The 27,220-nt window shown below is 44.4% G+C and overlaps 1 protein-coding gene across 2 annotated transcripts; it reads right to left on the reverse strand.

The window, feature by feature from the left end:
* Window positions 1-98: 98 nt before the first annotated feature.
* LOC119175531 (uncharacterized) lies at window positions 99-27,220 on the reverse strand. Of its 2 annotated transcripts, XM_075878110.1 has the most exons (5): window positions 26,997-27,220; window positions 6,078-6,163; window positions 2,804-3,062; window positions 1,299-1,546; window positions 99-222 (listed from the first exon to the last, which is right to left on the reverse strand). In XM_075878110.1, exons 2-4 carry the CDS (start codon window positions 6,084-6,086, stop codon window positions 1,335-1,337), a joined length of 480 nt encoding a protein of 159 aa, XP_075734225.1. In that variant the 5' UTR covers window positions 6,087-6,163; window positions 26,997-27,220; the 3' UTR covers window positions 99-222; window positions 1,299-1,334. The 2 variants fall into 2 exon arrangements, with proteins under 2 accessions (XP_075734225.1, XP_037282349.1); XM_037426452.2 differs by lacking the exon at window positions 6,078-6,163 and having other exon boundaries at window positions 26,997-27,219.

A 27,220-nucleotide genomic window follows, 5' to 3' on the forward strand; every position in this document is an offset into this window, starting at 1 on the left:
GAGTAAGTTTCATACCAGAGCTTACAATGTTCTTTCGCCGTTCCCCGTTGCCTTTGAAAACGCTTCTATAGGGGAAAAAATCCACACTGAAACACTCGTTTAAAACAGCAAAAATCAAACGTGTTTTATTGAACAAGAGGAAAACGTAATGAACTGTAATGTGAAACATTATGTACAAGTGTCCACTCGAGGATTCGCGATGGTTGATGTGCCATTCGTTACCTGCAATGAAAATAACAAAATATAAATGTATAATAAAGCATATTAAATCACGTTAGTCATCAAACTTTATTGGTTATGGCTCTGTTTTTACTGGTTCTAATAATAATGGCGCAAAAATACTGTGTCTGTCTTGATGTGTCCGGGATGATGTGTTTATGGTGGCATGTGTTTAGTGGTGTGTCAAAATTAAGTTGCAGCAGGAACTGCCTTAACAGTTTACGTATCTTTCCTGTGGTAGTCATGTAAGATAACGCTTTAGTGTCTCGATTAAAGAACATCTCGTCAAGCAGATTTGTTCAATGAAAGCGGCGACTTCTTTTATATTTGAAATGTTCATTTTCATTGTGTGGGCGCACAACCACGTGCTTTCATAATATTTTAAAATTCTGTTTTTACATGACACCCCCCAAGACAGTGAAAGTGCCTAGAGTTTTGAAAAAAATTGTAAAATATTACATGTTATAAGCGCAGCCTTCATGTGATATGCGATATTTAAAACTGTTTATCCTACGCGTTTCTTCAGCTTCACCCAACTTTGACTTAGGCTATCACATGCAAAAATAAAGCATACGCGAAACTAAGTCGTACTCAGTTTTTACTCAGAGCCGTATTCTTATACAGAAAACGTAAATGAGAAGGCCAAAGTTTCACTCACTGAGTGGGAGATTTCATATACTGATGGAATCAGTAAAAAGCTGACTTTATCAAATTTGGAACTCAAGTAATCTCAAGTATATGAGAGACATTATTTACAAGTACCGGCACCACGCTACTCAGTGGAGTCTAATCAAAAGCCTCACTCACCGATAACGTAGGTACCAGTGAAAAGAGACAAGCTGTAGAACCCTACGTGAATCTCGCACAAGTAGAACTTCAAAGACGAACGAGCATACATTATATGTAGAAGTTGAAGAATGACTGTGCGTGAGTGTTTCAACTGCCTGCTCATTGTTCCTGCCCGTTCACGTGTCCTTAGTTTAGATATTCAAACCTGAGGGGTCGTCTAATCATGGGGCTGCCGTCACATGAACGCGGGAGCGTGCTGGTAGCACCTAATAGTCCGAGTACACACTCACGCTGAGGAATGGTCGGGAGGGCCAGCTCCCGTAGTGTCAGTGCCATCCATGGGCCAAGCTGACGGGCAGGCCAACGGGAATGCCATACGAGCTCTGAGCCAACTTGTAGGTCTTGAGGGAGCCACCGCCGAAGCCGCCGCCATGGCCAAGCAGGAAGGCTCCGCCTCTGCCGCCGCCGCCACCACCATGGCCATGGCCAAGCACCAGATTGCCACTGTACACTGGCAGACTGACCGCACCCAGTAGACCTGGCGAACAAAGAAAGGGAGCCGGAAGAATCGCGTGCCTGTAAAACTCTCGCCTTGCAGCGGAGTCGCCTCACAGCGTTCGTCATCCATCTGGCCATGCGCGGCCAGAGCAGCTGTTATAACGCGCATTTGGTCTTATCGAGGATAGGAGGAGGCCCCTAGTCGATCGTGTGAAAAAGTGGCATGTTTTCGTACTCTGACCAGATATTTGTTCTGGATAACCTTCCTACCACTCTCTTCGGACGGAATGCTTTCTCATTTCCCCTTGTCTACCGTTCAAGATGGAAATTATTAGGCTGATTTCACATAGCTTTTCGTTCGTAAATGCTTCCACAGGCTTAGACTCTTTGCAAATGCTAATAGCGACAACAGGACTGACTGATATGTTCTCGTAGAAACAGCTAAGAGCTCTTTGTGAATACCGCGGCTAGCTGAGACCATGTTTACAAAAGCAGTTGCTTTATAATTTTTCGGAAGTGAAACTTCTAGCCAATCTTCATGTTGGACATAACAGGGAAGGCGACCCGCCAGAAATGAAGAGCATATTTTTAATGAACCATTTCTGAAATGCCTAATTCACAAAGCTTTTTTTTGTATAGGTAATAGTTCTTCGACAATGGCCAGACACTGTCGACAATGGCACGTGAACATCTTTTTTTTTGCTCACTATTGTAGCGCTCATTTATCTCTCTCTCTCTCTTTGCGAATACGAGCCACGAGACTACTTTTCTAGCATTTCCCTTTTCATTCTTTTTGCCCTTCGTCTTTGGCTCAACCACGGTTCGGAGGCCGCAGAGTCACCATTACTGTTAGGATTGGCCACCCAGCGTGACTGATATTATTAACAGCCTGGAGAAAATGTAATCTTAAAAATGCTGAACGAGCCTTCTTTGCTGACTGCATCGACTGCTCAGCGTCGATTTTACCGAGATGCGTGTTCAAATTACCTGATGTAGAGTACGCGCTACCGCTATTCAGAGCCGCCCGTTGTGTCATTCACTCATGTGTATCAACGTTACCTTTACGACAATGTTGCCTTCATCAACGTTGTCTTGATTACACGGACGTTTAATTTTGCTTGCAGTAAGATTCTGTTTTCAAGTTTATGGGCATCATCGTGGGTTAAGTGAAGGGTGTCTTTCTGAATGAAAGGGTGTGCTCAAGCTTCACGCAACTGGACGGGGTGACCTCTCTCTCTCTCTCTCTCTTGGGGGATCCACTTCCTCCTCGATTTACCCAGCCCATGTGGGCTCGTACCTTTGCCCCCTCCACCACCACCTCTGGGCAGGCCATAGTGTCCGCTGAACCTCAGCAGCTGCTCAAAAACGTTGCCCGCGTATCCGAGGTAGTGACCAGAGTGGCCAATGCTCGGGAGTGCAGGCTTGGATGCAGCGATGAGTATGGGCGTTGTCTTGGTGATGACCGGAGTCGCGACAGCCACGGCGCCTCCCCCGTAACCGCCGCCGCCGGCTTCGATACGGACCAGGGCACCCAGAAGGCACACGGCAGCCAGTGCCTGCAGAAAGTAGTAGTGGTTGTATTTTCAAGCCAGCAGCAACAGTATGAAGTAGAAACAATGGAGTATGTAAACAGTACTGGTTACTGTTGTCTTATGTTTTATTCAGATTACGACTCATAACCATTTGATTCCTTTCATTTTTTTTATCGTGGACGAAGAATGACTTCAGTTCTGGTTTCTGGCTCAAGCGTCTCGCGACAGCTCAGAAAGAATATGCACTTTTTTCTGGTGGTTTTATTTATTTATTTATTTATTTGTGTATTTATTAGGGCGCAATTCTTAAATACCTCGTCAAACGCGAGGACTGAGTAGCATCCCGTGTCGGCGGCGTCAACAAGAGGAATGAAAAAAATCATCATCAGGAGATGACCTCACCCCCATGTGACGTCCTCACAACATCAAAGATCGCCAACATTTGTGGGGTCACTAAGGCATCATGATGACGTCATAACATGGCACTGTATCTTGCCCATTGGTGATCAATCACAGAGTCACGCAGGCAGTGAAAAACCAGGTGAGGTGCCTCCATTCCTGGAGGCAGTGGAAAACCACGTTAAAGCTTTTTTGGTGGGGGGGGGGGGGGCACTTTTCATCATGGGAAGTGCAGCTCATCGTGTTATTGTCCGAAAGAACAAAGAAAGAATCAAGAGAAAGAAGAAAAGAGAACCAATTTATCCTAACTAATCAATCACATAGCAATCACCTGACCAGGTAAACATTGCTTGAAAAAATTAGCAGATCCCAAGTACCTTGGGAATCGTTTATATGTGAAGCACGAGTGAGGAAGGCTGATATGTCATTTAAAATCAACACGACGATTATCATGTTTAGACGTGAATAGACGACCTTCGTCGTGCATTTACGTCACGTCATTACCAATTTTCATATATGTGAGGCTAGCGAAACGGCCGCAAGCATGCTATGAGTGTAGCATGTAGTCATGTTTTACTTGACATGTATGTCATGATTATCATATTTAGACGTATCATTTACATTCGTCGTCTATTCACGTCATGTGATACCAAATTTGGTATATGTTGAGCTAGCGAAACAGGCACGAGCACGCTATCAGCGTAGCATGTAGTCATGTTTGACATGACACGCGTACCATGATTATCCCGTTTGCAAGTCTCATTTACCTTCGCGGTGCATTCACATCACGTAATACCAAATTTAATATATGTGAAGCTAGCAAAACGGCCGGGAGCACATAATAAGCGTGGCATGTAGTCATGTTCTTACATAACACGCATCTCATGATTATCATGTTTGCACCTGTGACATACCATCGTCATCTATTCACGTGCCATAATACCAAATTTGGTATATGTAAAGCTTGCGAGACGACTGCGAGAGCACCATGAGTGTGGTGTGTAGTCATGACTTATGTGAAATGCATGTCATGGTTTCCACGTTAAGGTCTTTCACTTGTATTCGTCATGCAGTGATGCCATACCATACCAGTTTTGCAGTATGTCTTGGTAAAAGAATCCATCGCAAGAGCATGAAATGTAAATCTTGACATTCATGACATACACATCGTAATTTTCATGTTATGACTACTCACCCATACTCGTCATACAGTCATGTTATGTCATATCAATTTTGGCATCGATACCATTATCGAAGCGACCAGAAGAGCTAAATGTGGTAGGCGGGTAGGTATGAAGGTAGGTAGGTAGGTAGGTAGGTAGGTAGGTAGGTAGGTAGGTAGGTAGGTAGGTAGGTAGGTAGGTAGGTAGGTAAATAGATAGATAGATAGATAGATAGATACGCTCAATGTAGCCGAAGGTGTTTTTTTTCACATTAAAGAAAATAAAACACCTGAGCAATGATTTCCTTAAGTGAAGCCATTACATTAGTTTGGCAATCAGTTGCACCACCACGCAACACACATTCATGTCATAGCAATGGAGATAGTCATTATAATAGTTCGAGGCGTTCTTCTGCTTTTCGTATTGAATGGCCACGTAAACCGAATTGATAAGCGGTAAATTATTAGTTCAGTTCTTCTGACTGCGCACGCGGTCTTGCGAACCATGGCTCGCAGTACAACTGCCTTTTGACAAAGAAGGGTGAACGTAAAATGATGCTCCGCCACACAGTCCGATAAATTCCTTGCTCCGGCTGCTGTACTACACGTGCGTTGAATCAGTATTTGTGCATAGCGGCAATCGTCATGTACTTGTGGGAAGCAAGACGGCCGATTAATGATACAGCATTGTTGCAGCCGTTATTGTTGTTGCGGACGACAGATGAGATCGTAGATGTCCAGTGTTGAGCGGACACCTAAACTTTTCTGGGGTTAGGTAAGAGTAGACGAAGACGTGGAGAAGCAAAGGGCACGCAGCCCCCTCCCCCCTCTCTATCAAGTCTATATGAGGCCCTTTTCGAGATGAGAAAACTCGGACAGGTAGACAAACACGAAGCCATAGTCCCCGTTAAAAAATTGATTGAGAAAGGGCAATAGGCTTTATAATGAATTCGAGAGAGACTTGCTTAGTTTTATACCTGCAGGATTGTAATCGAGATGGGTATAATGAAAGCTGATATAACATGCACTGTTCGCCCGAGAGACACTTTACGTAAACAAACAAAAAAACACCAAAGCACTAAACAAATATAGCACCTCAATGAGACCGGAAAGCTTCGAAGAGCCTTCTATGTAGGACATGCACTGGCACAGATAATCCACGAAAAAATAACGCCACTTAGCTGAAAAGATATCTAGCTTTGGTGAGTGTTCAGCTCAACCAATTTATCTGCAAGCGAAGGTTAAAGCTGCGTCTTTCTTCACAGCTTCACTGAAGCTCCCCCAAAGTAGTGACGCATATATACGGTACCCCCAACACAGCCATGAGAGATGCGGCGGTGTTGGCTGTGTTGGTACCCCCAACACAGCCAACACTGCTGCAGAGCCATCCGTGCAGGTGTGACGACGTCCTCCTCAGCAGCATATGGATGTACGTTGCAGATCGAAATAATTCAATTCCAGGAAGAGTTATACCCTACCTGGTGCATTCCAAGTGATAAACCAGGCTTCCAATGGGGCAAATGCAGGCAGACCTCTTGTAGTTACGTGGGAGCATGTCCGTGGCCTCCGACATGTATGTGGCAACAAAAGACTTTTCAGTAACAACATAGCGCCACACGAGCGCCATATAACACCTGCCTTTGAAAAATTACTAGTGGCAGATGTTTGCCAGTCATTGATGTGTTCTGCTTGAGACCAATAATAAGTTCACGATGGATCCTAACCAACTGGCCCAACTTACCGTCTTACTACAATAATAATAATAATAATAATAATAATAATAATAATAATAATAATAATAATAATAATAATAATAATAATAATAATAATAATAATAATAATAATAATAATAATAATAACATGTATAATAATGAGGCCTTTTACGTCCTAAAAACACTATATGATGAGAGACGCCGTAATGGAGGGCTCCGGAAATTTTGACCACATGGGTTTTTTTAACGTGGTCCTAAATCTAAGCACAGTGGCCTCAGACTTTTTCACCTGCATCCTAAATGCAGCTGTCGCAGCCCTTTTTGAGACCAAGACATATCCCGGTTATTTCCGACTACGTTCATCGCAATATATTTTTGTTGCTTCAGTGGGCTCCTTGGTGACATTAGAATTCCTTACTAGTAACTTTCGCATTTGTTGCGGATGCTCCGCCCACTACGGTGGTTGCATTCATTAGAGGCCGAGTCACAGCAGCTGTAATTATAACACAATGGAAGCCGTTATTTGCATGCATTCTAATTCTTCAGTGTTAGGTTTGTGCATGGGCCCATAATGCCACTTGCATGCTTCATTAGATGCGTTATCAGTGATGTATGAGATGATTTATATGATCACATCTTTATTTAAGGCTTGTAAGATCGAGCACGTTTTGTAGAATAAATAAGTTCTGAGGTCATACCAAGTTTCAATAATGGCCATCAAAGAGAAAATATTAAATGGAGCACCAACCAACCAATTGAAGATCCGTATACTTTTGGAGATATGAAGTTCCGCAATTGATGAAAAATTCGCCTGCTCCGGTGTCCCTAAATTTTTAGCCCCGCCCCAACAACTTTTACGAAAGACTTGGTCCCAGCTCCATTAACGCGGAGTAAGGGTGCGCCCGCGAGTTGCTTCTCGCGTCACCTTTCTTGTATAGGAACGGCCGTCCTCACGTTCTGTGTACTATATATAGCCATCTTTTAGGCTAAAATATCTGCATGTCCTCATTAGTTGGCGGTATGGTCTCTGTATATTTATTCCTGATATTAGTGAAATAATCAAGTAAAGGAAGTGTTTTCTTCAGGATCTTTATTTAATTGCCATTTATGACCTAGGCAATGCAAGGGCTCTCGCTGCAACGTTTCGTCAAACGCAATTAAGTACATTTTATTCTCTTGACTGCAGATTTCACCCGGCGCTGTACATCAATGTACAGTGGCCGCCATAACCAACAGGCAGCTACGCACTGCGAAGAAAAGTGCATAGGTGTCAGTTTTATGAATGCTATTGATTGATACGTGGATTTTGACGTCCCAAAACCTCCGTATGGTTATGAGAGATGCCGTAGTGGAGGGCTCCGGAAATTTCGTCCCCTTGGGGTTCTATAACGTGCACCCAAACCTGAGCACAGCGGCCTACAGCATTTTCGCATCCATCGAAAATGCAGCCGGAACAGCCGGGGTTCGATCCCGTGACCTGCGGGTCCGCAGCCGAATACCTTAGCCACTAGACCACCACGGCGGGGCTTTATGAATGCTATCAACATAGTCCTAATGGGCATAAACCTTGTCAAGAAGGAGGGAGGGGAGAATAAAAGCGATGATGAAAGGAAGACAGGGAGCTTAACTAGGTCTAAACCCGGTTGGCTACCGTGGGCTATAGGGACGAGGAGAAAAATGTAGGGAAAAAAATACCCCACCTCCCCGATGGGAATCGTGAGGAAATGCGGATGCATTGCGTAGCGTCCATAACGGCGTTTCGCACGTGAGAACCCAGCGTTATATGAAAAATGTTTTTTTTTACGGCAAAAGCTGTTGTGAGATCAGAACATGGGTCACGGGCGGCACATGAGTTGTCCACCGCCGCCACCGCCGCCACCGCCGGTGTCCGCAGCAAGTATCGAACGAAAAAAAAACTAAAAAATAAAACAAACACACCAATGGCACCCGGTTCCGCAGCGTGCCTGCCCAGTATTCTACCATTTAGCACAGCGAGTTCTTGGACCTCGGTAAATAAAAAAACACGAATGACACAATGGGATTCGAGCCCGGGTCCGCTTCGTGCCAGCAAATGAGTATTCTACCAATGAGCCACGCCAGTACTTGGGACTCGTGTCTAAACTGAGCTTAAGCAGGCTTGATGTCAGGAAATAAATTACGTTAATATTTATTTATTTATTTATTTATTTATTTATTTATTTATTTATTTATTTATTTATTGTACCCTCAGGGCCAGAGGCATTGAAGAGGGGAGAGGGTTTACAAAAAATGGATTCAGAAGGTGAGTAAAGGGGAGTACAGGATTCAACGTTTACTGAATAATCTATTTTAGCTGATAACAAAGTTAGGACACAAAAGCAGAACAAAAGAGATCTAGTGTACATATTTTAAATAACCTTAGTATACAATTCTAGCTACAAAACACATCAGAACACGCAAGAACATAAAAAAACGAAAAAGGCACACGTCATAAGTAACCTCAGTTTACAATGTTTGTTAGTGCAGCGCGAAACAGCTGATAATCAGTAATCGTAGCAGTCGCTCCAGGAAGCTGGTTCCAGTCTTTGCTGGTGCGTGGGACAAAAGATTCTGAGCACGTTCTTGTTTGGCATATCGGTATACCAACTTTGTGCGCATGATCGATGCGAGAGGACCCGTAGGACGGTGAAAGAAAAAGATTAGCACGAAGATGGGGGCTGTTATGGAAGATTTTATGAAAAAGGCACAGGCGAAAAAATTTACGACGAGAAGAAAGGGAAGTCAGCTGCAACGAGTTTTTCATAGCTGTAACGCTTGCTGTTCGATCGTAATCGTGTAGGATAAACCGGGCAGAGTTATTTTGGACCAGTTCGAGGGCTTTGATCAGATAAACCATGCTGGGATCCCAAACTGAAGCAGCATATTCTGATTTACTTCTAACCAAGTTCTTATACATCAGTTGTTTTAGAGAGGCAGGTGAAGAAGAAAAATTGCGACGAAGATAGCCTAACATACGATTTGCATTGTTAATAATGTTGCTTATGTGAACGGACCAGGTAAGGCAAGAAGTAATGTGCACACCTAAGTACCGGTAGGATGAAACACAATCGAGTAGAACATTATTAAGATGGTACGAGGCGGGAGTGGTTGAAGTTCGACATACGCGTAAAACTTTACACTTTTTAATAATAAGGTTCACTAGCCAAAGACTGCACCAGTTTGAAATAGCGTTAAGGTCGTTTTGTAAAATACTAACATCGCCTGTGTTGTTAATTTCACGAAATATCACACAATCGTCAGCGAACAGGTGTATGTTTGATGAAATGCAATCAGTGAGGTCATTGATGTAAATTAAAAATAAGAGGGGGCCCAGGACTGACCCTTGCGGTACGCCCGAATTAACAGAACATTCTGGGGAATTATATGAGTTGGCTGCAACAAACTGTGTACGGCCACACAAAAAGTGTTCCAGCCATTTGAACACATCACGATCAAGGTTAAGTTTGCTAAGTTTCAGGAGCAGGAGATTATGGGACACTTTCTCAAAAGCTTTTGCAAAATCTAAAAAAATACAGTCCGCTTTGGAGCGACGGTCAAGAATGCGGTGAAGCTGGTGTGTAAAAGACAGTAATTGGGTTTCACATGAAAATCCCTTTCGAAAACCATGTTGTGCATCCGTGAAAAATGAGTTGGATTCGAGAAACGTTACGATGCTTGTGTACAAGACATGCTCCAAGACTTTACAAGGAATGCTCGTAAGGGATGTAGGGCGGTAATTTAAAGGAGATTCTTTGCCACCTGAATTGTGAACGGCGACTACCTTACCGATTTTCCACTGGATGGGTAGGGACCCGCTGTCAATGGATTGTTGAAAAAGTTTGGTAAGAAGAATTGAAGAATACGAGGCCGTACCTTGAAGAAATTTAGAAGTTATAAGATCGACACCAGGGCTTGAAGAGGGCTCAAGTGACTGTATTATTTTAGAAATTCCCCGAGTGTCAATAATAATTGAATTCGTGAGTGAACAATCGTGCAGCTTTGGGGAAGGAAGAGATGTATTGGAAGAAACCACAAAATTACTACAAAAAAAACCTATTCAGAACAACCGGAGACTCATTGTCGGGAATGGATTCGTCATTATGGTCCAGCAGTTTAATTGACTCAGTCGTGCTTGGATTAATTACACGCCAAAAGCTTTGGGGATTGTTTAGAAGCAGGCGAGGTAAGGTACTCTGGAAAAAGTTGGATTTTGCATTTTTGACAGCGGATACATAGGAATTGTTAGCTACTTTGTATGCAACCCACCGAGCGTTCGTGGGCAGCAGTTTCGCTTTACGGTAAAGGCGCTTCTTGCGGTTTGATAGACGTTTTAAGTAGGCATTGTACCATGGAGCTCTGGCATGCGAAGAGATTTTGCGAAGCGGGATGTATTTGTTGGTTAGCTCGTCGACTTTTCGCAGGAATAAGTTCCAGTTAGCTTCAACTGTACGGTTGTCGAAATTGTCTAGAAAAATGTCAAGGAAAGTGGACAGTTCAATGTTAATGGCATCGAAATTTGCTTTCTTTATTCACGAATTTGCTTAGTTGTAAATTTTAATATGCTTATTAAAGCGTTGTAGAACATCAACGGAACAGCCAGGCGTCACACAATGTGAGTTGCGTAGCGAGTGGGTCGTCCAATGCTCCAACCCATTATAAAACTTGTTCTTTATCGACTATTAACTGTGGCGCATACTCACTTCCGGCCTATTTATTTATCGTCATCAGCCACTGAATAAAAAAATTGCACAAAATTTTCAACAAGTGTGTAGCGGATACCACGCTTCTCAGAAAAATGACGAAGGATAGGATAGCGATTCGTTCTTTCTCGCTCATGGGCCTCGTTTTCATACACCGCAGATAATCTATGTACAAAAGAAACTGACACGTATAAATGTCAACATTAGTGAGGTAATTGTATCTGATACCTAAAATCAAATTGTTAATATAGAATATGATAAGATCGTTTCTCCACAATCTGAATATCAATCCCGCAAATTCTTAGAGAACAGGCTAGCAGATTTCTTGCAGCATACACAGACACGTAACATAATAGTCACAGATGGTTTTGTCAATGAGGAAAGGGCAGGCGTAGTAATAGTCTCCCAATCACTTGGCTGGTCCTTTGCCGTGAGGCTACCCGATTTCACTCCTGTTTTTGAGGCGTAGCTAATGGCATTCATCATGGCACTGCGAAAACTTCCGAGGAATGAGAACAGAGCAATAATAATAACTGATTCGCTCTCAGTATGCACCGCTCTTACAACTTCTCATACCTCTCGTGCCATCATGAAGTTATGATCTTTAGTTCCATATAAGCTGAAGTACCTGAAATTAGGACGGGTACCAGGACACTGAGGGTTAACATTAAATGAAATGGCCGACGCCTTAGCCCGCTCATCACCAGATCTCCCAATAATTCAGTTTTTACCGGTCGTAGAACACTTCACCGAAATCAGGTTTAGAAGATCAGCTATCCACACAGATAGGATAGAAACAATAACCACGTGGACGGAATATAATCACCTAAAATATCCATAGAAATCGCAGTAAAGCCATTTTCGACAGTCAGAAGTGATGATCGCCAGATTTCGCTGTCGTACCCCCCACTAAAATTTTACTGGTACATGACTAGTCTGACGATATAACCACTCTGTCAATTCTGCGGAGAACTGGAAAATATCGCTCATTACTTTTTGTCATGTGCAAGATATTCTCATATCAGAACTTGACATCTAATTACTCTATTTACAAAAATTGGTTTGACCTTATCATAGGAAAATGTTTTAAGCTTTGGTGCTTCAGGTTTGGGATACTGCCACAAGGATGCCTTTGATGCCGTGTGTAATTTCATTATATCTACTCAACGAGTACCATTTTAATCTGGTATCTGAAATTCTTCGTCATTTCGTTAAGTGAAAACTCATGTTTTCAAATTATTCTCGTCAGTTTATTACGGCAGTCTGGAATACAGGCTCAAAAGCATATTACTTGTAGTTAAATTGAATATTTCAAGTATTATTGCCATTTTATTTCTTTAATTTTGGTAATAAGTTTCATAGATTACCTAAAATAACATTTAACAATCTCTACGTTGCATTCTTGGCTAATCCCCCAAAGTGGGTACGTGCCATGTATCTAGGAAAGCAAAGCAAAAGCAAAGCAAAAAATTCTGGCCTACTACTCAGAAATTATCAGTAATAATGCTGTAGTGGGTACCCAGAAAGTATGCTCGCAGCAGTGAGTGGTTAGAAAAGGCTCTGAAAGGCTGCTCGTCTAGCTTTCGCTGTGACTGTGCTTCACCTTCCGCGCAGGCCTGGCGTTTTTCTTTTTTTTTTCTTACACCACACAGCCTATAGCGTCGTTCGCCGCACGTGGCATTTTTATGTCGCGAGAAACGCGGTACGCGCTTCCAGCTCGAGTAGCTAGCGTGGACAGTTAAAAAATACTATGAAGTGAACAAAACAGCGTTCCTTGCTCAACATTGTTGTTTCACAGCGGCGTCTTGAGCACACACTTGTGGGTGTTCTTGAGAGGCGCCCAGCCATCGAAAGGTCGAGAGTGAGGCGTGAGCGGACGGAAAAGTTGGGCGCAGGGAGGAGAGAGAGCGAACGTTGAGAGAAGGAGTGGTGTAGCACTGCACCCACAGAGCAAGAATACTTCTTTCTCCGTGACGGACCCTACGCTTTCCTACACTCTCTCGAACCACATGCTCCCGTCGCTAGGGGCGCGGATAAGCACGCGCGCCCACGGCTGTTGCAATGGGAGATAGAAAGCGGAGAGATAACACCTGCCAACGCACGGTCAACACCGGATGCCTGAAATATCCCGACTAAGAGACGCATTCGTATTTTAAAAAAAGAGGTGAAATACCACTTTTGTTGCCGCCGACGTAGTAGCAGATCCGTACTTAACATAAAAGGTAGTTATTCAGACCAGACGCCTTAATGAATTGTAGAAGCGCTTCTTGTTGCTTATCACAAGGGCCTTGTTCTCGTCTTAAGGTGAAGCCATTAACAAGCTTTTGGTGCTGCGTAAAAATAGAACGAGAGCAAACGAATACGGGAATATTCTTCCCGTTCCAAGTTAGATGCTATATACAGCGCAGCTTGCTACATATATATATATATATATATATATATATATATATATATATATATATATATATATATATATATATATATATATATATATATATATATATATATATATATATATATAAATTATTCCCAAAATAATCCAGAAATATGTCATGCCTTATTGTAATCATCCTAATTTTACGGACAAATAAAATTTAAGCTTTCAAGTGTACATGGCTCTGAGTGCTTATTCTGTAAAAAGGGTGATGTTGCCAAATTTTGCCCTCATTGTGAAATATCTGTCGAAAATACAACTATATACCAAAAATTTTTGTCTTTCAATGTGATCTTTATTTTTGTAGTGACGTTCTGAAATGTCAAGAGGCTTGAGTGTTGTGTTTATGTTTGTGCGTTGTCACAAAGCTCACCGGGAGTTACAGGGGTCGTGGAAAGTTCGTTTTTAAAACGACAATGCGAAATAACCGGCAGCATTGTCGGTGGTTCCGCATTGGTGACGTCAGCTTAAGTAATGTAGAGGAGGTTCACGTGTGGCAAAGATGCCAATGAGCATACTTCACGCGCACGTGCAGGTATTGTGTAGTTCGGCGTACCTCGACAGGCAAAGTGTCCATGCAGGTCTCTCTACTTCGGCTGACGTCGCCTGGTTAGCGTGTATGGCTGCCGGTGGTTCCGCATTGTTGTTTTAGAAGCGGCCTTTTCGCGACACCTTTGACGGGAACAATCATCCTACCCCTACCTAAAGAAAAAAATAATGCTGCAGTTCGGGCTGAATGGCTAAGAGTGGTAGCTATAGCACTGACAACAGCCTTAGGAAATAATTGTTGGGTGTTACCTCCGAAACATACTATATGATTGTGAAAGAGGCCATAGAGGGGGGGGGGGGGGTTGCTCCTGATATTTTTACCACGTGGGCTTCTTTAACGAGCACCTGAATATAAGCACACGGGCTTGTATTGTTTTGCCTCTATCGAAATGCGGCCGCGGCGGCCAGGATTTGATCCCGAGGCCTTCGCGTCAACAGTCTAAAAAAGCACGAAGTGATCACGATTTATAGTTCGATTTATAGTTATAGTTTTACGTTGTCACGTAAAAAGCAACGAACATTAATTTATCAATGAATTTACTATGATGCGACGCGGCACACAGCTAAGAAAGAATATTTAAGGCTCTAGCTTGCTCGATGATAGCGAACTCCTAGCAATGCGCGGTGACGTCTCTCTCTCCCCTGCCGCGCACTCCCCGTGTCAGCTCTCGCAATCTTCACCCTCTCTCCCACTCGCAACACTCGAGGCTCTCGAGCCCTCTTCTCTCGTGGGTATCATCTGTTCCGCGCCACCTCTCTACATCTGTCGACGAGAAGAAGCCGTGAGCCAAAAGGTGCGCGCTGCGCGCGCCTCGAGAATATCGCGGTGCTGACAATGTGGGCAGCGCGCCACTACTTGCCGCTAGATCTCGCTGACGGTGGTGGTAGTGGTTAGAAGAGGAGAACGGCACCTAATTTCTGCAGCCCGGCCGGGAGCACGGTGCAGTGCCTGCTCGCTGAGGGGCGGAACGGCATGCGGCATGCTTTCTGCTAGTGTGTGCGTACCTTTCCCGGCTGTCGTCGGCATTGCGAGTGCCGACTATGGAGAGAGAGAGAGAGAGAAATAGAGAGGAAAGGCAGGGAGGTTAACCAAGCTTGGCTCGGTTGGCTACCCTACACTTGGGGTGGGGGAAAAGGAGAATAATAGAACGGAAAAAGACAGAAAAGAAGAGGAGTAAGAAAGAGAAGCATAAATAGTCAGCTCGAGACTACACAGCACGGCCTCGCACAGTTATTTCACAAGCGGTCGTGAAGTTTGGTGGTCCTTAAAAAGTACAAGAGGGCTTTCGTGGCTTTGCGCGTATGGGAAGCCATTGGCCAAGGTCCCAGGATCTTCTCTTCTGTAATCGGCGAGGGTTCTAACTTGGGTAGTGAGAGAAAACGAAAACGCCAGAGCGGCCGGAAAACCTCGACTGCACGCGTCGATGTTGTTCACATTTGTTTTGCCCCATCCCGCCGCTGCTGTCGTTGCTACTTTGAGAATTAATTCAATTTTGCCTACTAAATTAAGTTCGATTTTGCCTGCTAATACCAAGTTAGTATTATAGTTATTGACACAAAGTAGTGAAAAGAAACAACTCGATCCTTTTAAACGTTGTTCCGGGAGATACGCCAGCAGAAACGATACAAGCGAAAGCACCGGCAGCCGCGGTGCGGTTTCAACCGGCTGCAACCAAAAGTCAGGCATGTTGGGGCATGCTGACTTGCTGCCGCTGCACCGTCTATTTCCAGAGTTTTCAGCGATCGTAATTCAAGTCAGGCTGTCATCCTCGATGAACGCGTCCTGGTCGATGTCATCAAGCTTCGTCGTGCTGCACGGGTAGTTTGCGATTTGAGCCGACGCGAGCCACCGCTGACGCCTGTGCCGCCATGTTGAATCTGCGGCTGGCTGGTTAGGTCACTTGGTTTGATCTAGCGCAGCCAAGGTTGTGAAGAGGAAACCAGATGCGGTTTCGCATGGCAGGAAAATTGGTCTCGGAGCGATTCTTGCGCGCCGGCCAAGCAGCGTGGTTTTCCGGCCACTTGGGCGGCGATACGAGTCAGTTTCCGAAGAGTTTCGCCGGTTTCGTTCTCTTCGAGGCCTAGTGTGAATGCGCCATTAGAGAAGCCGATCGCGTTGGCGAATGGCGACGTTAACACCGACGAGGCGCGAGCTAGGGAAGCCGAACGCAAGCGTCTTTGCGTTTCAAACAAATATTTACTCTAGTAAACGCTACACCGAACTTCGCTTCAAACCGTTTTTCCTGCACCCGTGTCGACCCCTGTTGCAGGTCGATGCCGTGCACCCCACTGCTGCTTCGCATCCCATCAGGGTTCCTTTAGGGCCCCACCACAGTGGTCTAGTGGCTAAGGTAGTCGGCTGCTCACCCGCAGGATAGAATCACGGCTGCGGCGGCTGCATTTCCGATGGAAGCGGAAATTTTGTAGCCCCGTGTGCTCAAATTCGGGTGCACGTTAAAGAACCCCATGTGGTCGAAATTTCCGGAGCCCTCCACTACGGCGTCTCTCATAATCATATGGTTGTTTTGGGACGTTAAACCCCACATATAAAAAAATATAGAGTTCCCTTCGGGGAGATGGTCCACAGCTTTCCGCCTTTCTTTAAGCAAGTGGGCTGGAAAATTTCGCCGTGGCTGCAAAACGTGCGGACGTGTTTTGATTGTCAGAGTAAGCTGGATGCTCTGCATTTGATTTCTTTCATGGGTTTTTGTGGTAGAAATTCGCGCATTTCATTCGCAATCGAACCCAGGCCAGCAAATCTCCTATACGTGATCGATTCAATAATCGCAGGGCAAGCACACCTCTATGATTGAGTGCTATAGACGGGCACGGGCGATATGCTCCAGTTGATCTGCTGGGGAGAGCACAAGCGGTGAGGGAGTTTACGCACTACGGGCTTTTGACAAATTCCGGCCCCCGATGCGGCGTGAATGGGTCGACCACTGCGGCAGCATAGCAGCCCTGACGAAAATGGCGGCTGGCCGATTCGAGAAGGCCAACCTGCGCAGAATGGGCCGTCATATACACAAAAAGGCGCGTCTTATTGGCAGGCGCAATCTTGGGCCGATCGAGGCCATGATATTCAGCCCGTTCGTGACAGACTGTTTGCGAACACTGTTTGGCGCATCTCGATAGGCATCGCTCCACATGACTGGCGATATTCCTAAATAATAGATGCCGCGGTCATGGTATCACTCTAAATGGCACATTTGGACGAGAGTCAGGCGCGCCGCGAGCCATCGCAACTCTGGGCAGCTGACAAGCTGGCGCCGATCACCGCCACAGCCGTTTCGTACGGGACGCCGGGTGCGACCCCCCTCTATTTTCACATAGTGTTACGCCAAATGGAGAACTCGTTTCGGGTTCCAGCGCCAGCGCGGCATCCATTGCACGGCTCGTTTGAACACCTTGCCGCGAGCAGCGGACAGTAACGAACCAACACGAATGGAAGAGAGGAGAGAAGTGAGAGCAACGCTACTAAACAGCGAGGTGTGAATCTGCATAAGATTCGCTGGTCTGCGGCTAACCCAAATTCAAGACCCCGCAAAAGGGGGGAAGCGAAGTCCTGGCTGTTCAACCGCGATGGGTTGGGGGGAGGGGGGGGCGGTTGTCCAATTCCCAACTTTCCGCTAACCCCCTCTTCCACAGGCGCACGTTGTGGTACGCGATGCAGGAGTCGCTGACCCTGCGTGATTGGCGTATCGCCGGCCTTCACCTTGCGATGCCGAAAGAGAACGCGCCACCATCATCTTTTTCTATCACCGCGAGTCGGCAATGCGCGTTGGAGGGAGGGAAGGTGGCGAACCGATGCTCCTCGCAGGATGGCGGGCGCCCCAGGCCATGGAGGTGGTTGTTGCAGGGCGAAGGGGAACACCATCAAGCACGCGCCGGCCGTCCTTATTCCGCACGGGCTCCAAGACGAGAGCCGCACAAAGAAGAATCATGACGCGCTTTCGTTTCTCGCTGCAGACTGCCGCGCATTCCTAACGCTGTTTGGCGGCCAATTTTCGCCGACGACCTCTCGAGGAACCTTTCAAGCCATCTTGTTTGCTTTTGCCACTCCTTTCTGGTAATTTTGTTTTCGCTGCTGCTCGGCGCTGTCCTTCGCGTTGCCTGTTCAACGGTGGCTGTTATCGCTTTGGTGCTTCCTCGCGGCAAGACGCTTCTATAACAAGGCGCACTTTGCTTCTTTCTACTGAGAATACCGGTCACTCTTTACTGCTCTCGAAGTTGTGAAAATGGCTTACCTTTCTTTCTGATATTGTTCGCGAGGAAGAATATACGTAAAGAGTTCAGATAGACGGAAAACGAGACACACTGTTTATCGATAAATTTGTTTGTTTTTATCTATTCTTTTTCTGAACGCATGGGACATTCTTATCCCTCTAAGTTTACTAATGCATCCCTCTCTTCCTTCTACTTCCGTTTGGTTTATTTTTCTTTCTGATGTGCTGAGGATCTCATCTTGTTTTCGATAGAGACGCACGTAGAACGCTGTTGTGTTCACGCAAGTGGCAGTGTCCTTTTTGGCGCATAAACTTTAAGATGCTTTCCTTTGGCTGACCTCCTTCAAACACTAGCGATTTATTTCTCGGAAAATGATCTGAGGACGCCATCCTTGAAAGCGAAATGAACCTTTCGGTAAAATGCATTATTTTCAGCTAATGGTATTACGTTAATCTTTTCTTCATGATTGTGATATTCAGTCCTAATAGTTCAACAATTATAATATCAGCCCGCCGCGGTGGTCTAGTGGATAAGGTACTAAATTGCTGACCCCCACGTCGCAGGATCAAGTCCTGGCTGCAGCGGCGGCATTTTCGATGGAGACGAAAATACTGTAGGTCCATGTGCTCATATTTGGGTGCACCGTAAAGATCCCCAGGTGGTAAAATTTCCGAAGCCCTCCCCTACGGCCTCTCTCATAATTATATGGTGGTTTTGGTACGTTAAACCTCACGTATCAATCAATCAATCAATCAATCAATTAATCAATCAATCAACAATTCTAATATAGCTTTCCCACCACTAGGTACATGTGTCACTGAAACGGCTATCTTCTCAAAGATGCACGCACAAGACCACGTCGCTTTGAGGGCTCATGCTTTCACAAGTGCTCCAAACGACGTGAGTACCACACAGTTCTTCAAGCTGCATGGGCATATTTTCAAGATAAATTGAAGCACGCACATTGTGAAAAACAGGAGAAAAATTCAACAATGACAATCTTATTCGCATTCACTAAAACGCCTTGCTCTAGTATTGTTCGTAATAGCAATGACAGCCAATACAGATTTTGGAAGTTAGTTTGACCCCTGGTCACAATGCCTTTTACATCTCGCTTACACGTATATGAACACGTAGAATCGCTTTTTTATTCAGTGCTGTGCCAAAATACGCTTAACACGGAAAACTCTCAATGGCATATATTGCTTAGACTAGTTCACCGTCGAATATGTTTTAATATTACATCACGAAGTAATTGTGCCCTGTTCAATACAGTAAAAGGTTTGAGTTCTCACCATTAGTGTGCATGTAAAATACAGCTACAGGAGTTAAATAAGCTTATGAGCGAGTATACAGAAGGGTCAGATACTGGTTAAGGTAATATCTCTAGTGCACTGTATAAAACGAGAAAAAAAAATAAAGAATACAATCAGTTGGTCGAACTGATCAATTCAGGTTGTCAGGCTAACTCAAGTAGTCTGCACGAAACATGTGCAATAACTAACGTACTGTATCAGCCCAAGTGTACGAAATGTTGAAAATCCGATGAATCTACTGGAATGACACCATCTTTTAAATAAAAAGTGCAAAACACGTGATACACATGGTGTACACATGACACTAAATATGATAATTCCAAAAATACGTCCACTCAAAATGAGGCGTCCGTACAATATGCGGGTTTTACGTCCCAAAACCAAGATATGAATATGAGAGACGCGTTAGTGGAGGGCTCCGGTAATTTCGACCATCTGGTGTTCTTAAACGAGCGCTGACATCGCACACTACACGGGCTCCTACCATTTCACCTTCATCGAGATGCGACCACCAAGGCCGGGATCGACCCTGGGACGTTCGGGTCAACAGCCCAAATAAGGGTGCTATAGACTGTAGAATGAACAAACCAGCAAACAAGTTTCAGGAACCTCTTATGCCTCGAATGTAACGTTTGCCTCCCAAAAGCGAACGTTACATTGTGAAGTAACAAGGAGGACTGCAGAAGATAAGTACGAACGCCAAAATAAAATCTTATCCACAATTCGCCATATGCCGTAACCAATGTTATACAATGCATTTAGCAGGTATATAAGACTATCTAGCACATTTCGCTGCTCATCGAATTGTCTCTACTTTTATGCGAGTGGCAAGCAACTGTGTGGGCATCACACGATCATACGTAGTGTGATTACGCCAATGCGATGGCACGATAACAATGTGATATTGCCATTGGACGAAGATATGTTCCGACATATACGTTACAACAATATGTTACAACCATGACTCATCTCTATATGTACTAGGCTGATTCTATGAGAGGGAGTTTGTATGGTGAAGAGTTTCTATGAGGGGAGGGATAAGAGGGAGGTTGTAGTCTGTCAGCGTTGTGAAGATGAGTTTGTGCCCTATCGGATAAGCATTAAACTGTTGCTCTGGGATATCCTAGTTCTAATCTCACTATCACCCAGGTAATGATGAAGAGCATCGAAGTGATGAGGTAGAGTAACCTATCTCAATAGCGAACTGCCAGAAAAAAAAAACATTTTTCATTAAGCAAACAAAACAAAGCAAAACAAAGGCATGCGTAATGAAAACGGTGTTTTTCATACAGGCTAATCAAAATATGAGTATGACGCAACAGCAAGTGTTAGCGTCACCTACAAGCTATTCATTACCACCACTGTATGATAGCAAGGAGAGAAAAAAGCGAATGGCGTATACGTCACTTACTTCGCGTTCATGCAAGTGAATTCCACGACGTGCACAGTATTTTTTCCTGCCCTTCCTACGCCCTGCATCTTTCGCTTGTTTATCACCATCTCCACATGTAAGGCATCCATACCGACGTACGCTAGGGCTAACCTCATCCTGCTTTTTCTTGTCTTCACTGCCTGCAATAGGGACCGTATTTTAATGAAGGCTACGATGTGCGAACGTTCGTACATCATAGCCTTCATTCCTCCACGGGATCAAAATCAATATGCAATCGCTGCACTACGGCGAGCCTCATGATGAGATCATGGGTGTTGCATGTGAAACCCCGTCACTTAGTTTTCTTATGAAATCTTTTTTCTTTCCATGACTCCGGACCCCCTACAATTCTGTTCATGAGATAGAATTAAATACGTACGGCAATTCTTGGTGATAGTTATAATACATCGTACTCAAAAAATGTTACACAGTTCTTCATATATTATTGTCGAGAATTCCAAAAACGGGCTGATGGTACTGCTGTTCGACATGTTGCAATAAATGAATGCAATGCTTCATCTCAGTAAATTTTGCTCGGGGTTACGATCGATTTAAGGAACCACCATTAGCCATGCCCAACTGTTTACAAGCACATCTCAGGACATCACAGAAACGCGCGCAATAAATTTATTGTTTACCTTGAAGATCGATAAGTTGGCAAGTGAGTTACGCTGCATGCATAGGTCGGCAAAAGAAAGTGCAACTCATTCAGACTCACTCAACAAATATATATTGCACGTTGAACTCGCTCAGACTGACCACAATCATCCTCGGCTGAACTCACGTGGACTCACGAAAATTTTCTTCAACCGGACTCACTCACGCTCCCAAGAATATTACTCTTGGGCTCACTCAGACTGGAACTCATGGCTCGATCTCAGACTAGGTGAGTCTGAGTGAGTCGAATCATGAGTGATTTCACCGACTTATGGTTGCATGCCAGTGAACAAAAGTTTAATATTTCCTGCCTGTTCCAACGTGGGAGCGGCCCACGGCACGTTGAGTCGTCCATTTTAGGACAAACAAAGAAGTTTCGCCACTATCTATCCATTTATACTTTTGTTTGAATTCAGAGCGCATGAATGTGGTGGCAATCGAATGAAAAATGCTTGTATGAAAGAGGGGGAGGGAGAGAGACGTTCCTTTGCACTTAACGGAGCTTATCAGGGTTCAATGGGACCAATATGCCTGAGAACCCCTGTGGTAGGCGATGCTGTGAGCCCTCGTAACATTGCTAATTGGGCTAATTACACAAGAAAAATCTACAGTTCAAGACGCTCCTAATATTCTATTTCCAAACGTTAACCAAGTGGGGTCTGCTTTTTATCTCGTGCTCGTCGGTTTTATATATCTTCAAAAAGTCTTCGGAGAAAGCAAGGAGAAACTTCTCGGAAGATATATTTTCGAAGAACCTAAAAACATTCGAAGTAATCATCGGCTACTTGTCAAAATAAGCTATGAACAAGTACTTCTTCAGGCTATGATCATTTGCGTATTTTTTCATCTATTGCTGCAAAAAGCGGAAATCAGCAATTGGGAATCTCTCGGAGCACAGGGAGGCGTTTCGGAAAGTTTATGTTATTACACAAATCTGCACCTTTCTGCTGTCGAAGCCATGGTCAGAAAAGGCTGCGTACAGCGTAACAGTGTAGTCTTGAAAGTTGAGTGGAGGGCCAGAAGTTTGATTCAACTAATCGCTGGAATCTGTCACAAGATATGCTCGCGAAACATCTCTGCCTGATAGTAACGCGTGCTTACTTTCGCCTTTAATGAAGCCTTCCCCTTTTTACAGTGAAAGCTGTTATACGATCACAAGAACAGGCGTTTCCGTGGCCTTAATTGTTCATCATCCCCTCCGCCGGTGTTCTAACCTCTATCGGGTTAAATGGAAAAGAATATCTAAGATCACACCAAATTCGAACCGGGGAGCTCTGCTTGGCACTCAAGTATTGTACCACATAGCCCAACCAGTGCTTGAAACTCCCTTTCAATTACAACCAGGCGTCGTTACATGCGAATTGCGCAATGAATGTTTGGTTTAAAGCTTCCTAACCACTGTATTGGGCTCAGCTATAATTCTTCACCACCATCAACCACAGTATAAACAAAACGAATACACACTGCCTCGCAGACGCGTTGCGGCCACCTCACTTCTGCACAGAATGACGAATAATGGCATAGTGAGTGCTTGCCTTCGTCACAAAGATTATCATGATTTATGACCTATAGTGAATAACTTGCAAGCGCACTTGTAGTATAGTCACCCCTACAGAGTTACAAGTTCTAGAAATTTCGCTAATCCAGCTAGCTTTCGCTGTGACTGTGCTCCTTACTTCGCGCAGGCCTGCCGTTTTTCGCTATTGGCTATCAGATCACCGGTCATATTCAGGATATATCTAATCAGGTTATCAATTAAGGGGGCCCTGCAACAATTTTCTATGTAACCGTCAAAGGGCTTCATTAAAGAAGTTTAATACCTCGCGAATTAACCACCGGAATAAATTCGAGAATGCTTCATGTACGGGTAGAATTTCAAATATTTGTCAATTTCTGTAATTGCTTCTTTTCTCTTGTACTGACGAGCACGCTGGAACTTATGCTGTAAGGAATGACATGGGGCAAAGATGTTACGTCACGGGCGCGTCCTGATCTTGAACTGCCTTTTCTTTCATTTTTTTTCGTTGAAACGCGTGGCTTACTTTTAGTGTGATCGCAAGTGCTCAAGCACGCTCATGAATCCATCTGGCGGCGGCAAGGATAACTATGCAGCTCCATGTGTTCAAATGAGCCAGGAGCCATGAATAGGGGTATGTGGCGCAGTCATTTGGGTATATGGCAGCATTTGTAGAAAAAAGAAGGAATGATTTCTAGTTGTCTTTGAAAACTGTAAACTCCACGCCACGTGCTGCGCTATAGTGTTTAGCTGACATTTTAAACTGATCGACATTGTTTTGTTACCATGTTGAAAACGTGTTGCAAGGTCCTTTTATAAGCTCAAGCGGCGTCACTTACAGTCCTGTTCGAAAGCATTTCTGTTTGCTTTAAATATCTTTCCCTTAAAGACAAGCGTTATGTTGAATATAGAAAGATTTGCGTTTTTAAGTGTGTTTGCTTATTTGCCAGTAACTTTCGCTAATGAAACACGTGTGTTCGACATCACGACTAGCAGGCATGCTTGCTTACAAAAAAAATTGATCTAAGGGAGGAAATTTGTGCGAACGTGCTTGGGCATTCGTGAACCTTCTTGTTTTTGCTTATTGTGTGTCGTTGATCGGCTATCATTATTGTTGTCATGTCCACCATCAGAATTAGGTGAAGTTTGCCGTGAGGCTGGATTTGTTCGAAAGATAAAATTGCACTCCAATATCATATCGCACAACAAGTAGAGAAGACGGTCGGCCAATGGCAAACGGTACTTGCAAGCAAAATGTATCTGAATTTAGCAGCAGGCACCTTATTCAAAAGAATATTGTTTGCAAAAATGGTTCTAATAAAACAAAATGACCCAACCAAGGCGGCCAGTCAACGGCACAGGCCATGTGCGAACAAAAAGGTTCTATAGAATTAAGCGTCAATTCTATTACCTTTTGTTTGTTAGACAAAATGTAGTATTTATATCTCCCATGATTCTTGTGCTGTATTCTTGAACTATAATGCCAGAGACATGAAATTAGAACTGAATTTTGTGAATGTTTACGTAGGCCGAAGTGATAACGCCTAAAAGACAACAACAAAGTACAGCCGCGGACATGTCTGTGTAGAGCACGCGAGGAGCCAGTTTTTGCTCCGCACGGCGAAACCTCGAGGCAGTTTCGGGCCCTGATGTGGTCAGCCTGACAGCTAGGCTGCACATTCTTCTGATACAGCACTTCACAACCCGAAACTGCCTCGAAGTTTCATCCCGCAGAGCGAAAACCGGCTTTTCGTATGCTTTACACAGACGTGGCCATGGCTGTACATGTATATTCAAAGGAAGCTCTTATTATTGAAGGATTTGTAAACAAGAAAGAAAAAGTTCATCCAATCCTGATGCTATACAGAATGCTAAAGTAGTCAACTAATTGTGAAATTTACTTACGTACGCAAAATGCTTCAAATATTACCTCTTAAAATGACTTGGTTGCGGTGCTTAAATTTCTGACACTGCTAATGAAGTTGTGTGGTGCCGTTACAGATGACTTCCAAATAATTTTGACCATCTTGTGCTGCTTGACTAGCCCATTATTCTGAGTATACCCGAGTGTTGTTGAATTACGCCTCCATCAACATGCAGTCATCGCGGCCAACAACCGAACCCGCGATCCAACCCGTAGGATGCTGAGCCACCACAGCGGATTAAAGGATTATAATTTAGCTACGGCTACAAGTGCGACCTGCTTGATAAACACGCATGCGTGTTTATTTTCAGGAATGGCGCAATGTGAAGCCAAGTTTAACTATTGGGCATATGAAAGACGAGAATTGAAACGTGATGCATAGCGTTCTATCGGCGCGACTCTGGTCAGGAGATCTTGATTGTACTTTCTCACTGAAAACCCCTCTAAGGCATTCATGTCGCAGATATATTTATGTATTGTTTTCAGTGTACACTCGTCCTGTTCTTTTTTTTTTTCGATATGTGCATTTTCCCTGTATGCGCCTCAAGGTAGCACAGGTGCCATATTTGGATATGTGGTTGAATTTTTCGTGTAAGCTTTGTTGTGAAATCAAAGAGTGACGTTTAATGCCATTGAGATTGACTCTTCCAAAGTTACAACTTTACCCTCAGAGTCTAAATCTGTCTTCACTTTTGGTGCAGGCCAAAAAAGTTATCCGTGAAGGCGAGCTTCACGTTGAACCGCTGCTTTCAAGGATCGGGCTGTCGTTCAGTGAATGCACCGGTTCAAGCTTCAACACATGCTTTCGTTTACTTTTCACCACTGGTACGTACAATGTAAGCTAAAAGGATTGGCGTTGTCCCTTTAAGAAGGATAGGTTTCACTTAGGAAAGCAGAAAGAACTCTGCTAAGGACACCTAAATATTGAGATTATCATTCTACACGGCTTCCTGTAGCGGTACTGTTCCTTTCCTGTTAATGGTCCGCTCTGCTAAGAACCTCTGCTAAGGACACCTAAATATTGAGATCATCATTCCACATGACTTCCTGTAGCGATGCAGTTCCTTTCCTGTTCCTTTCCATTCCTTTCGACTGAACTCATTGTGAATAAATAAAATTTGCCTGAAGCAGCTTGCTGAGGGCGATACAGAAGTATGTAAGGCGCTTGTACCATAATACAGGAAGAATGCTCTCAGTTATTGAACGGAATTCCTTACTAATTTCTAAATAATTTCAATAGAAACTTGTTCGTAGTCGTGAGCGAGAGACCGAAGAACGTGCCTTAAGTGTCGTGTTCACGGTGCTTCGGTGAATGCTCACGCTACATCATACTGCGTGCTTATCCATGTCTCATCGTTGTCGGGTTGTCTTTAGAATTCTACAAGTGCAGGCCAGTTCACCGCAAAACTTGGGCTAAAGGTGAAGAAACTTACAAAGGCATTGTCGCATTGTATGAGTGATGCGTCGCCCACGAAATGGTTTCTTTGCCCGATTTTGTTGCAGCACTGAAGTTCAGGACCTCATGAATAAAATTATAGATCTATGTTGTACGACTGCAGCCCTATAGAAGTGCTACATTTTACAAAGAATGGTTTGGGTTAATTGGCGGCAATTCACTGCTTAACGGGATCACAACACAATACGCTTGTATTGGAAGTTAAAGCAGTATTTCTCGATCATTAGCTGATCAGTTGTTCACACGCCGAGTTTCGTACGAGCACACCCGGTTTACTTTTCACCAGTCTAAGCGCACTGTTTGATGCCTTCTCGACACGATCAAGTGAAAACAAATGGACAACACCGAGGGTGAGACTAGCGGTTCATTTCACGCGCCACGGAAACGTCCGTCGAAGGTGCACGAGCGCGACCGGAAGGTCCGCTCCACCGGAATGAGCGGCCGGAGGACACTCACCACGCCTCTCATGATGATCCTAGTTGGTGTCAATCGGTGTGCTGATATAAACAACACTTGGTGGCGGCGAGACGCTGATCTCTGGTGAGGCGATCGAACCTTGAGAACACGGCAAAGATGACGGACGGGTTGTACGCGCTCCGCGCACTGCGCTGCTTCAGCTGCTGCTATCTCTAGCGGTGAGACCCGGCAGGAGCGACTGGCATGCTTCGGTGGGATGAGCG

Source organism: Rhipicephalus microplus, chromosome X (genome assembly GCF_043290135.1).
Source record: "Rhipicephalus microplus isolate Deutch F79 chromosome X, USDA_Rmic, whole genome shotgun sequence".
NCBI classification, from domain to species: domain Eukaryota; kingdom Metazoa; phylum Arthropoda; class Arachnida; order Ixodida; family Ixodidae; genus Rhipicephalus; species Rhipicephalus microplus.